Source organism: Salvelinus namaycush, chromosome 1, assembly GCF_016432855.1.
Source record: "Salvelinus namaycush isolate Seneca chromosome 1, SaNama_1.0, whole genome shotgun sequence".
Taxonomy (NCBI): domain Eukaryota; kingdom Metazoa; phylum Chordata; class Actinopteri; order Salmoniformes; family Salmonidae; genus Salvelinus; species Salvelinus namaycush.
In genome coordinates, this window is record NC_052307.1 from 46,257,260 (window position 1) to 46,271,181 (window position 13,922).

The window sequence follows — 13,922 nt, forward strand, 5'->3', positions numbered from 1 at the left end:
CCAGGGTCCTTTTCCGTTTATGATTTCCTCCCATGACCATTCCTCCTGGCACCGCTGCTGCTGTTGCTGCTGCCCGTTGCCACGCTGCTTGGTCCGGGTTTGGTGGGTGTTTCTGTAAAGGTTTTCTTCCAGGGGTGAAGGAGAGGACCAAAATGCAGCGCGGCTAGTGTTAAACATGTTTAATACAAACACAAGTGAAACACTACAAACAACCTACAAAATAACAAATGTGCAAAACCGATACAGACCTATCTGGTGCAGAACACAAACACAGAGACAGGTAACAAACACCCACAAAATCCCAACACAAAACAAGCCTCCTATATATGAGTCTCAATCAGAGACAACGACTACCATCTGTCTCTGATTGAGAACCCACACTAGGCTGACATAGAAACAGACAAACTAGACACACAACATAGAATTCCCACCCAGCTCACGTCCTGACCAACTAAACACATACAAAACAACAGAAAACAGGTCAGGAACGTGACAATGCCACATCCTTGGCCTGAGGGAGGGTGGTCAGCTCATGAGGATGGCAATCATACATCTTCGTATTTTTTATCATTAATTTTACAGTATTGTATTGAACTCAGGGCCGTGTACAGACCTTTCAAAAATACCAAAATACCAAAACAAAAGGTTACTTTAGAGACTGGAAGGGAAAAGGGGCATGTGCACAGGTAGAGCCCTATCTGTGCACTTGCCTGATTGATAGTTTGAAAAAAGTTGCATTAAAAGCATGAGCTCTGCTTAGTTTTTTTGCACAGTCTGTACACACTTGATAAGTCTCTCATTCACAATTTAACAAGCACTTGATAATGCCTCGAATTTCCCGGTAAATATATAATTCCCAGGTGATAGGCTACTATTGTCACCCATCAGACTATTATTGATTTAATCTTGTCTTTACATATACTAAATAATATACAGTATTTAATATACACCTACTCATTCCAGGATTTTCTTTATTTTTACTATTTTCTACATTGTAGAATTATAGTGAATACATCAAAACTATGAATTACACATGGAATCAGATAGTGACCAAAAAAGTGTTAAACTAATCAAAATATATTTTATATTTGAGATTCTTCAAAGTGACCACCCTAGCCTTGATAACAGTTTTGCACACTCTTGGCATTCGCTCAACCAGCTTCATGAGGTAGTCACCTGGAATGCATTTCAATTAACAGGTGTGCATTGTTAAAAGTTAATTTGTGGAAAGTCTTTCCTTAATGCGTTTGAGCCAATCAGTTGTGTTGTGAAAAGGTAGGGGTGGTATATAGAAGATAGCCCTATTTGGTAAAAGACCAAGTCCATATTATGGCAAGAACAGCTCAAATAAGCAAAGAGAAACAACAGTCCATCATTATTTTAAGACATGACGGTCAGTCAATCCAGAAAATTTCAAGAATTTTGAAAGTTTCTTCATGTGCAGTCGCAAAAACCATCAAGTGCTATGATCGAACTGGCTCTCATGAGGATCGCCATAGGAAAGGAAGACCCAGAGTATTTGCTTAAATCACTGGACAAAACAGGTGGTTATTAGAGACAGGCTTCTATTTGAGCCAGGCATCTATTTCCTTAATGCATACAGGTTTTGCTCATTTGCATATTTAATTGTTGAATTCCAGCATTCACCTCCAGCACCTCCTGCACTAATGTGTAGTTTACACACTGTATCACATTCATTACACATTTATTTCAAATAAAAAACTTCCTTGGCATAATCATTATTCTCCTCTTTGACTGTTAATCTTCAGGAGTTTTTACTTTCACCATTAAGGGGCGATCGGACAATTTATTGGGGTCTGTACTCCCGAAGTTGTTGACTGTTTTTGTGCTTGCCAGTTAGCTAGCAGTTGTCAGCTGTTAGCAGCCAATGGCTAGCAGTTTCTTTCTGCCGATAAAAACGGATGATTGTCCAAAAAAAATTGAGTCATTACTGAATTATTTACTGTAACAAATCAAACATTAAACCTTGTAAACAAGTCATGGTAATTCATGTTAACCTTGTAAACAATTTATTTAGACCGGTGTTTATTTGAAACAGGTTTATTTGCTGAAATGTGTGCCATTGTCCGGCTATTAAAAAGGGACAGGCGGCTATTTGAGATTCAGCGTTTGATTTAATTATTATGGCATTGTTGTAGTTCTTCTGTACGTGCCTCAGTTCGTAAAAGTGTGGCTCTAGCAACATTAGAGTTGTGGGTTTGATTCCCACTGGGGTCACATATGAGAATATGTGGACTCACTGTTGTCACTTTGTATGAAAGCTTATGCTACATAAATGGTATACTGTATTTTACCGCATTACAGTACTGTATGCAATGCAATTTTAGCAGTGCGAACCCATGTGTACCTCCTGTTCTCTTTTATGCACTCCTTGACCCAGAATGCACCACGCGGCCTATTAAAAATGAACGGTTAGCATTCCCATTGGAGTTAAGACTAATGCTAACAATATGGCGGTCTTTCGCTAAATCGTCTTTGTCTCTGTCTTCTCCTTCATTTTAGTCTTCTTGGTAATAGGAACTCTTAGAGAGGGCCCAAATAGACCTTGGGTGAAAAGCTATTATTGAAAGTCGGCAGTATAGGGAGTGTAGAGTAGAGTAGTAGTAGTACTTTATTGATTCCAACTTGGGAAATTGTTTAAATCACCACAAGCATCATCAATGATTACAAAGACACACATATAAAAAATACATGCACCTAGGATCAATGAAAGATTGAGATGGATTTAAAATGATAAGAAATGCTGATGGCATTCTGGGGAAATAAGCAACAACAACATTCATTGAGTGCAGATATTTTATGGGTGAAAGCTTATGTAAAGGACAGTCATGGAGGATGACTGACTGACTGCTGTGCCTCTGTTTGTGTCTCTGTGTCTCAGCTGCGAAACCCATCAGACAAGTTCATCTACGCCACAGTGAAGCAGAGTTCGGTGGACATCTACTTCCGGCGCCAAGTGGAGTTGAGCACCATGTACCGCCACATGGAGAAGCACAACTACGAAAGCGCTGCTGAGGCCATCCAAGCTGTGCGCGACAAGTGAGCAACAGCTGTGGCAGCTCCAGGGGATGGGGGTGGGGGGTTAATACTCTGAAAACTCCAATGGGGGAGGCCATAATGCTGAATGTACAGTATTTATGCTATCCCAGGTGAGCAATAGTGCGAGGAAGACAATAATGACATGATGTGGTTATCTAGTGTGCATTTTCATACACTCATTCGTTCCCATTCCTCCTCTTCTCTGTTGTCCGTGTCCCTCCCTCCCTCAGCAAACTGCACGCGTTCATCTGGGACTCTGCCGTCTTGGAGTTTGAGGCATCACAGAAGTGTGACTTGGTGACAACGGGAGAGCTGTTCTTCCGCTCCGGCTTCGGCATAGGCATGCGGAAGGACAGCCCTTGGAAGCAAAACGTTTCCCTGTCCATTCTTAGGTGAATATTGGCCAGCAACAAGATACTATTGAAGCAACATGCTACCATACAATATTATAATAAGGGTTGTTTCCTGGACACAGATTAAGCCTGGTCCTAGACTAAAAAGCATGGTCAATGGAGAGTCTCCATTGAGATACTGTAGCTTTTCAGTCCCAGCCTAAGCCTAATGTGTGTCCAGGAAACCACCCCATAGTATACTCTATGTATTGTATCAGTATTTACTGTTTGAGACCTAACCTAAAGTATGATCTGGCTCTTCTCCCATAACAGCTCTCATGAGAATGGGTTCATGGAGGAACTAGATAAAACCTGGGTGAGATACCAGGAGTGTGACTCCAGAAGCAATGCCCCAGCCACCCTCACTTTTGAGAACATGGCAGGTATGTACGGTTCTCCAATTTAGTCCATAATGATACAGAAATTAGAGGAAATGCAAATAGTAAACTGGTGTGTAAGGAAGTAGCCCCCCTTGTCTGAGCCAGAACGTTAGTCTATAGCAGGTGTGTAGGCATTCAAATTGGTGTGAAGGTATTTCTTTATCTGCAGAAGTTTGACAGATTATTGTCATTAGGTTTATTGTGTTCAAAATGGTTCTCCATGGAGGATGCAGGGGCCACTGGAGACTTAGGTTAATAGTATGGGCTGTGCATCGCAGGCAGTAAAATAACAGGTTGGCATGTCCAAATTGCCTCCTAACAGGTGTGTTCATGTTGGTTGCTGGGGGTATCGTTGCTGGAATCTTCCTCATCTTTATTGAGATTGCGTATAAGCGCCACAAAGATGCCCGCAGGAAGCAGATGCAGCTGGCCTTCGCTGCGGTCAACGTGTGGAGGAAGAACCTACAGGTATGATCTGCCCGTCTTCACACACAGGCCCCAACAGGGCAGCACTTCAGACAACATCCTGTAGAGTAGGGTCTCAAACTCGCAACTCGCAAGCCATATCTGGATCTAATGCGGCCAGTGGGGATCTTAGTAAATCCGGTCAGCGGTTGTAAAAAAATAAAATAAATAAACTTCACTGGGGATAGACTTATAGTCTGTTGTTGAAATCTAATTAAATTCTTTGCCTTTGCCAATTCAATAATTATTCTACCCTTTTTCCATTTAGTTTGAGATTGTCGCAGGTAACCGCCATTGGAGAGTGATTAATGTGGACAGGATTAGAAAAAGTTACATTATAACCTTCCACAGAGCTAGTTGGGTATTATAGAAATTGAGCTGCATGCTACTTCTCTAAATTTGGAAATGACTTATAATGACAGATCCATGTTTTTTTGCACTCCAAATCCCTCCCAAAACATGAATGTAACAAACAGCTGCGAGGATATTTGCAGCTCCACATGCATACGTACAGCACACTCCCCTGCGCCTGTGAAAGGACTGATTTCATTATCCTCATCTTCAGCTGCTGTGTGTCTGAGCGCACAAGGACACGGCCGGTCCCCTGCCTGGAGGGGACGATGACCCCCTTCCCCCATCCCCACCCCTCTCTCTCTGTGAAGGGCAGAGTGGGGGAGTGCAGTGGGGGGGTGCACCAGGGGAGTGCACCCCGGGTGAGTGCAGTGGGGCACCAGGAAGCTCTGATGTTGCTGTACAGTCAGCCAGATGCACACTGGGCCCGGCTCTCTCACTAAAGGGCTAGGCTACTGAATAGCACAACGGGTGGCAGCCAAGCATCTCCTGGTCAATGGTCTCTCTTGACGCACATCATGTCCATGTACTGTTTGTAAAGCGGGATCGGAAAGTAACAGGACTTTGGCCTTTAGTGTCTTGAAAGGCTAAGCGGGCTAGCTTTGGTTGACACACCATATAATCCATATTGTACAAGCCAGTGCTTGAAGTGGATCTGAAACAGGTGCCAATGATCATAATATTTTTTTAAGCCGATATTCAAGGTGCCGGTACTATGTACTGGTGATCACCGACCCAACTCAAGCCAAACAATACAAGCCATATAAGACTCTGTAGTAGCATGCAATGCTCCCAGCCACTGATTAAATCCTCCAACAGTTTAGAGAAACCTTTTTTTTTCTGAACATGGTCTAATTGGTTGTAAAATGTCAGAGTTGAACTTGAGCTATATATTTCTTAATTACGTTGACGATTGTGTCAAGTGGGACCAGCTAATGTGAATCTCATTTCATTAAAATGTTCTCTGGTCCAAAGCGTTTAGTGTGCGTTCCTCTAGTAGTTGCAGACCGGAAGCAACTTGTTGTCATTTCGCGATGGGACCAAAGCTAGTGGCTGCTTAGCTTTGTAGGTCCTTTAACTTTTTGTCATCTGTGAGTACTATATTCGAGGTACACTACCAGTTGAAAGCAGAGGCACCAACATTAGATGCCTGTGTATAACTTCTCACCAAAAGATACTTGATTTTCAGTGTTGACAGATTGTTAAACCTGATGCAAGCTGTTGGGGAAGATTTAAAAAAAAGCAGTTTCATTTGAAGTATTTTCTATCTCAATGGACAACAATGAGGTGAATTTTGCTGCAAGTCTTCGCCTGCTTGTGCCAGAGGCCATAACATTGGGTTGGGCACTCCCACACACTACCAGCCATAGGGCCATTACTATAGGGCTCCCAATTACAATAGTACAGTTATCAGGTTTCAGGTAAGACCCAAGTGTAGACTGTGTAGAAGTAACAATGTTTATTGTTACAACAGGGGCAGGCAAACAATAGGTCAAGGCAGGCAGGGGTCGATCATCCAGAGTAGGGGCAAAGGTGCAAGACGGCTCAAGGTCAGGCAGACGGGCTCGGAGTCAGGACAGGCAGTGAAATAGACAAGGACAAGTGAAATAGATCAGGCCGTGACAACAGTAAAAGCATTTCCTTGTTCAGTTCAACGGAGAGAGCACTTACTGTTCTTTGAAGCTTTGACAAATTGTCTTGTTCTTTCCGACTACTGAGCCGTGAGGTAAACAAGTCTAAATAAATCTCCTTTAGATGTTGTATTTGGTATTGTTTTCTATGGAAAGTGAAAAACACAAGCAAGGCCGGCTAATATTTGTGCTGGGACATATCCACTGGGCCACTGTGTATTGTTGTAAGGTCAAATGAATACCGTACAAATTCTCATTATGTTAAAAGATGGATGCCCTGCTTTTGACTGGATGATGTATTATTGATTTATGTGTGATTTATACTCTAAGCCGTATGAAGTGTGTACATGTCCATATTTAAACAACAATAATGGCAGACGAACAACGGGCACCAGTGAAAAACGTGCCCTAATTTCAGGTGCACTACATGTACTGTATGCTTCTCGACCAACTATATTTCTCCCCATATTTGAAATGCATGACTAGTCGTCTGTTCTCGGGCTGTATTAGCATTTCAAACGATTCCAGACAGCCCTCTGATCAAGGCGGTGTTGTTGAGCAACCTCATTCAATGGTGAACGGTCTGAGAAGGTTGCAATGAAAAGGAGATGAACACAATTGTGGAGATTGTAAAGGGGGATTCTGCAATGATTTCACCGTTGTTGTTGATATCCTGGATGTAATAATCTCTTGAATATACTGATATACCGTGTTTCAAAGGGTAAAACGTGAAAAGAATGTTCCAAATGATTTAGACATATAAAACAAATCACTCCCTTATCTGTTACGTGGAATTGACCTGGTCCATGCTTTTTGAGGAGTCAAGGACTATTAGGGGATTATAGCCACCAAGAAGACGCAAGTTCATGTGGGACAGTGCTGGCCTATAGGTTCGACATCATATCACTCATTCTACATACTGTATCCCTTTTGGTTTTCCTGCACTGCATGTTTTCTGGTTGAAGTCACACCCACTACCAAAATCTACTTTCCCTGCTCCTCCTAGTCTTCACCGCTCTCTTTGTCGTGGGAGAAACGCCATTATACTAGTGTTGGTATAACGCAAAGGGACCTTGTTGAATTCCACATGGTTTATTGATTCGTCGGTCCATATTTTTTCCACGATCTTACTGATCATTGTGTAACCAGCCCCCCCCCCCTAAAAATATTTTGCTCTGCCTTATTGTTGTCTTTATTGCATTCGTTCTAGCTCATTTTCTTTGCTCACGCTCTTGCTTTTCGTCTTGAAGTAAAATAACCATGGATGGTTCTTATTTTACTGTACCATGCCATCCGAGGCAGTCCTCAAAAAGTAGCCAGAAGAAATATACCCAGATCTTAATAGTAACCCGGCTCCAATTATAGAATAAATTATATATGTCCACATGGCATTGGGTGTAGACAGAAAGTGGACATGAGATACGGGACCATATTAAAGCTGGTAATTGAAATAGAGACTAGTGTAACTACTCTGCAAGTTACTCTGCAGGTTTGGTGTACAGTAATGTAGTCGTGTGTGTGTGTGTGTGTGTGTGTGTGTGTGTGTGTGTGTGTGTGTGTGTGTTTGTGTGTGTGTGTGTCTGTGTGGTGGGGGTGGGGGGGCACTGAGACCAAACACACTCCTTCATCAGGGAACACCAATAATGTTTCTACATATATATTTATTTTAGGATAGGAAAAGTGATAGAGCAGAGCCTGACTCCAAACAGAAAACCTCTTTTAGGTCCATCAGTACCAACCTGGCCTCCAACATCAAGAGACGTAGGTCCTCCAAAGACACGGTAAGGAGTTGAAGGAAATTACACCCTCCCTTGTAATTCTCTCTCTTCCTCTCTTCCTTTACCTCATCCTTTTTTCTCTCTCTTCTGTCATCTCTCCTCGCAAAACGTTTCATTCCAGGCTCTTGTCAGTCACCCTCACACATGGAGTTACAGTCATGGCCACGTGTCTGTCAGTCAGTCATCGATAAACCATCCAGACATTTGTCCTAAACCAAAGAAGGAAACCGATATGAGCAGGAGTAGGCAGTCTAAAGCTACGGGCTTTAGTTTTCTTTGATACATTTTTTTGTGTGTTTTTAATGACTACTATGCAAAGGGATACAAGAGCTAGTCCTTATGCTGGTCTTTCTCCTGTGGCTAAACTAGACACCATTTTGGTTTGTGCTCTCCTTTTTAGTTGTGTATGTGTGTTTGTCTCCTTTCACTGATTCGTCTGTGTGGCACCTTCCTTTGTGTGTGTCACATTTTGTGTGGTTGTTGTCATATCCTTTCATTAAATAAAGAATGGCCAAGAAAAATCTAAATGCACCGGGTAACAGACTTTACATTCTCTTTTCTTTCCACAGACTTTCCATTTTTAGGGATCTCCTGTCGAGTGTGTTTGACCAAACAATATGTACATGTAGTGTTTCAATCATCAAATGCTGCTGGGAATGAAAGGAGATATAATATAATACAGTGGCTTTGAAAATATTCACTCCCCTTGGCATTTTCCCTATCTTGTTGCCTTACAACCTTGAAATAAAATGGATTTTTTGGGGGTTTGTATCATTTGATTTACACAACATGCCTACCACTTTGAAGATGCTAAATATTTTTTATTGTGAAACAAACAAGAAATAAGACAAAAAAACTGAAAACTTGAGCGTGCATAACTATTCACCCCCCCAAAGTAAATACTTTGTAGAGCCACCTTTTGCAGCAATTACAGGTGCAAGTCTCTTGGGGTATGTCTCTATAAGCTTGGCACAACAAGCCACTGGGATTTTTGTACATTCTTCAAAGCAAAACTGCTCCAGCTCCTTCAAGTTGGATGGGTTGCACTGTGCACAGCAATCTTTAAGTCATACCACAGATTCTCAATTAGATTGAGGTCTGGGCTTTGAATAGGCCATTCCAAGACATTTAAATGTTTCCCCTTAAACCACTCGAGTGTTGCTTTAGCAGGATGCTTAGGGTCATTGTCCTGGTGGAAGGTGAACCTCCGTCCCAGTCTCAAATCTCTGGAAGACTGAAACAGGTTTCCCTGTATTTCCCTGTATTTATCATTCCTTCAATTCTGACCAGTTTCCCAGTCCCTGCCGATGAAAAACATCCCAACAGTATGATGCTGCCACTACCATGCTTCACTGTGGGGAGGGTGTTCTCGGGGTGATGGGAGGGGTTGGGTTTGCTCCAGACATAGCGTTTTCCTTAATGGCCAAAAAGCTAAATTCTAGTCTCATCTGACCAGAGTACCTTCTTCCATATGTTTGGGGAGTCTCCCACATGCCTTTTGGCGAACACCAAGCGTCACTCTTCCGTAAAGCCCAGCTCTGTGGAGTGTATGGCTTAAAGTGGTCCTATGGACAGATACTCCAATCTCCGCTGTGGAGCTTTGCTGCTCCTTCAGGGTTATCTTTGGTCTCTTTGTTGCCTCTCTGATTAATGCCCTCCTTGCCTGGTCTGTGAGTTTTGGTGGGCAGCCCTCATGGCAGGTTTATTGTGGTGCCCTATTCTTTCCATTTTTTAATAATGGATTTATTGGTGCTTTGTGGGATGTTCAAAGTTTCTGATATTTTTTTATAACCCAACCCTGATCTGTACTTCTCCACAACTTTGTCCCTGACCTGTTTGGAGAGCTCCTTGGTCTTCATGGTGCCGCTTGCTTGGTGGAGCCCCTTGCTTAGTGGTGTTGCAGACTCTGGGGCCTTTCAGAATAGGTGTATATATACTGAGATCGTGTGACAGATCATGTGACATTTAGATTGCACACAGGTGGACTTTATTTAATTAATTATGTTACTTATGAAGATAATTGGTTGCACCAGATATTATTTAGGTGCTTCATAGCAAAGGGGTGAATACATATGCACGCACCACTTAAACAATTTTTTTATTTTTTATTTTCTGAAACAAGTAATTTCTTTCATTTCACTTCACCAATTTGGACTATTTTGTGCATGTCCATTACATAAAATCCAAATAAAAATCCATTTAAATTACAGGTTGTAATGCACAAAAATTGGAAAAACGCCAAGGGGGATGAATACTTTTGCAAGGCACTGTATATGCATGCCATTTATGTCATTGTGGATTGCGTATTGTCCTGATGATAAATCTCAAACAAACGTTTTTATGTTGAATACTTGGTAACTTAATGACAATCATTTCTACACTAGATTATCCAGAGCTCAACACGATCGTTCCAGGAGTCCTGGAACTGTTTATGGATACATGAATACTGTATATATGGTTACTGTAGCAGGATTCATACTGAATGTAGTTTTATAATAGCCTGGTGTGCTGTAGCTAACTCTTTGTGATGCCATACATGTTTGGTGTGACAATGGATGAACTCAGAGAGGACTTACTTGACTGAAGCACAAACAGACTGGAGCACCAGGCTACAAAGTCTAGACAGAGGACTGGAAGGTATTCCAGTCCGTTGAGCATTGGTATTGTCAGCTGAAGATTTTAGTCATTTCAAAAACTGTTTATTTTGTTTTACTTTTTGCCTCCAGGTTCTGCCATCCAAAGCAGTTTGTCAATCTTCTAGAGCCCTGTCTCTGTAGACAATCAATCCAATTTTATTTTTATATTAATTTTGTATTATTATATAGTGATAAAAATAGGTAGCCTAAAACTACCCACAAAAAAAATTCTACACTTTTATTGGAATTTACCCATTTATTTTTGTTGTAACCATCCTATTATTTTATATCAGTGTTTATTTATAAATGGATTTCAACGGATTGTAAGTATCGGTATCCACACCATATGCCACACTGCTTCTTTCCACCTCCTTGGTTGTTGTGGAGTAGACCAGTGTTTCCCAACCCTGGTCCTGGAGTACCCCCAACAGTACACATTGTTGTTGTAGCCCTGGACAAACACACCTCATTCATCTTATTGAGGGCTTGATGATTAGTTGACAAGTTGAATCAGGTGTGCTTGTCCAGGGTTAAAATAAAAATGTGTATTGTTGGGGGTATACGAGGACCAGGGTTGGGAAACACTGGTGTAGACTGTTGTCATACTGTTCGCCTGTCTGTTGGCAGGAGGTGCTGTGAGCTATGATTCGGAATGTGAAGCTGTACCTAAAATTGTAACGGCATTGGAAACAGTGAGGTCACACATGTTCAGTAGTCAAATGTTGTTGAACGTCGCAGATAGAAATGCCATGAATAAAACGGATGTGTTTCCTTATTCTACATGTCAGAAAGGCATGTTTATTCTACATACAGTAGCATATCTCTATCTTAACGTTCCACAGCGTTGTACCCTTGGTACAATCTCATTTTCGTGGAATATCATGTCAACTTCTTACATTTCCTTTATGGATTTCTTGGTCACAACAAGAATACTTGACCCAATAAAAATTTTTTTTAAGGTGGTGGTAGTTTTGAATGATAAATAGCTTAATGCCTTTCATCCACTGTATTATAATCACTTTTATACAATGGTAATTGGTAATCCGTGGTGAAATGAACTATTTCTCAGCAGGACAAAAACATCCGTGCCTGGATATTATCATGTCAGTTTCCATGGTAACCGAGGATAGGCCATTTCATAGACCCTTTGTAACACCAAACTGAAAATTCTTCCCAACACTGATGATAAATTATGTTCTGTGCTCCAAAATGTCAGGGTATGAAATTTAGCATTCATTTAAAAATCCATATTACACTTGCAGGCAAAATATGCAAAATGGGCTGGGACAACACATCTCTGTATAAATCAATACCATACAGTGGGAAAAAAATCCAGTTACTTGGCAACAACACTGTAGCTTAGTCTCACATCTGTGACCTTGCTTTGTTTATTGATCAGCATGCACAGTTCATAGGCTCCCTGCGGTGCTGAGCTTGATCTGTCCAAACAACCATTCCGAATCACAGGCAAACACTGCCTTGCGGGGGGAGGGGGGACTTGATGAAAAGTATGACATAATTATGTTACATAACATTTGTTGTGTTGTATGCACCGTGAATATATATGATGTGAGTACAGATGAAATAATTTGTTCTATTTTGTGTTCTTCCCATACTCTCTGCAGCCTTATCCCACGGACATCACAGGCCAGCTCAACTTGTCAGACCCCTCTGTCAGCACGGTGGTGTGAGAGATTGAGAGAGAGAAATGAGAGGACTGAAATGAGAGAGAGGATCCTGGTTTGGAGACAGAAGCTGGTCCATTGCTGCTACGCCACCTGAGCCATTGCCCATCCTGTTCTCTATCTACCCACATAGAACATGTGTTCTGCTCATTCCCCACCAAACACGACAGGCGGGAACTGGATAGCTGACATCCCACTGACAAACTGTGCCAATTCACAATGGAGCCAAACCACCTGTTTTTTCCCACACAGAGGCCTGACCCAGCACAATGATAGCTTTAGGTTTATTTTTTATAATCTGCCTGCTAGAGTCATGTAGTTGTGTACTTTACGTGTGAAACAACAAGAAATATATACATTTTCTGATCATGTCATTCGCAATACATCGTCATGCACTGTGTTTCTGATTTCATTAAGCGATAGATTTAATAGATCATGTTTAAGAGTATTTTGTGATGTCAATGTCTTACTACCTCCACTTATTTAGACAAACCTTAGACATGTAGGCTACTGTAGTTAGATGTATTTGAATTGTATTTTCATAAGGTTTTCCTGTGTTCCATTTATCGACAGGTTTTTGTTAGCTTTAGCTAATACGATGTAGTGTGGGGCAATAACAATGGACAAGTTGTCAATTTATAAATTAGCAGCATACAGCTATGTTAATATCTAAGTGTAAATCCAAGTTAAGCACACTTTGTCCATTGTAGCACTCATATCAGCTGCAATCCCTTTCTTTAGCTATAGATGTCTTTCTTAGCCCCTTTTATGTGTTCATTTACTTCATTCTCTCAGTGGTACAGCATTGATTGCGTGGCAGACTATTCTCAGCATTCAACAATACTACAATGTTTCTGAGCCAAACGTCTTTGGCATGACATCGGTGAAGGAGTTGCCATCAACAGAAATAGACTGGTAACCACTAGTGCTGTAGGCTATGTTGTTGTTCATTCAAGAAAATTGCTCTCTACATTTGTCGGTTTGACAGTGTTACATGGTCATTAATGCAAATCAATTTATCAGTCAACATCAAGTCTCTCTATATAGCCTATATAGTGCCTTCAGAAAGTATTCAAATTGTGTTGTGTTACAGCCTGAATTCAAAATTGATTAACTATTTCTTTTTTCACCCCTCTACACACAATACCCCATAAAGACAAAGTGAAAACATGTTTTTAGACATTTTTGCAAATATATTGTAAATTAAATACAAACATATCTAATTTCCATAACTATTCAAACCCCTGAGTCAATACTTTGTTGAAGCACCTTTGGCAGCGATTACAGCTAGGAGTCTTTCTGGGTAAGTCTCTAAGAGCATTCCACACCTGGATTGTGCAACATTTGCACATTACTCTTTTCAAAATTCTTCAAGGCCTGTCAAATTGGTTGTTGATCATTGCTAGAACAACCATTTTCAGGTCTTGCCATATACTTTCAAGTAGATTCAAGTCAAAACTGTAACTCGGCCACTCAGGAACATTCACTGTCTTCTTGATAAGCAACTCCAGTGTAGATTTGGCCTTGTGTTTTGGGTTATTGTC

General features: G+C 41.2%; 1 protein-coding gene across 3 annotated transcripts in view; it reads left to right on the forward strand.

Annotated features, from left to right (window-relative positions):
* grin1b (glutamate receptor, ionotropic, N-methyl D-aspartate 1b) overlaps positions 1–12,384 on the forward strand; it is a 51,802-nt gene extending 39,418 nt beyond the window's left edge. For 2 of the 3 annotated variants that reach the window (XM_039003520.1, XM_039003527.1), the window contains 5 exons: positions 2,903–3,060; positions 3,291–3,452; positions 3,726–3,835; positions 4,155–4,300; positions 12,319–12,384. In XM_039003520.1, the coding sequence (XP_038859448.1) occupies positions 2,903–3,060; positions 3,291–3,452; positions 3,726–3,835; positions 4,155–4,300; positions 12,319–12,384 (642 nt within the window). Of the gene's footprint in view, positions 1–2,902; positions 3,061–3,290; positions 3,453–3,725; positions 3,836–4,154; positions 4,301–7,949; positions 8,061–12,318 lie in introns of all 3 variants that reach the window. The other variant, XM_039003512.1, reaches the window with a different exon arrangement.
* Positions 12,385–13,922: the final 1,538 nt, after the last annotated feature.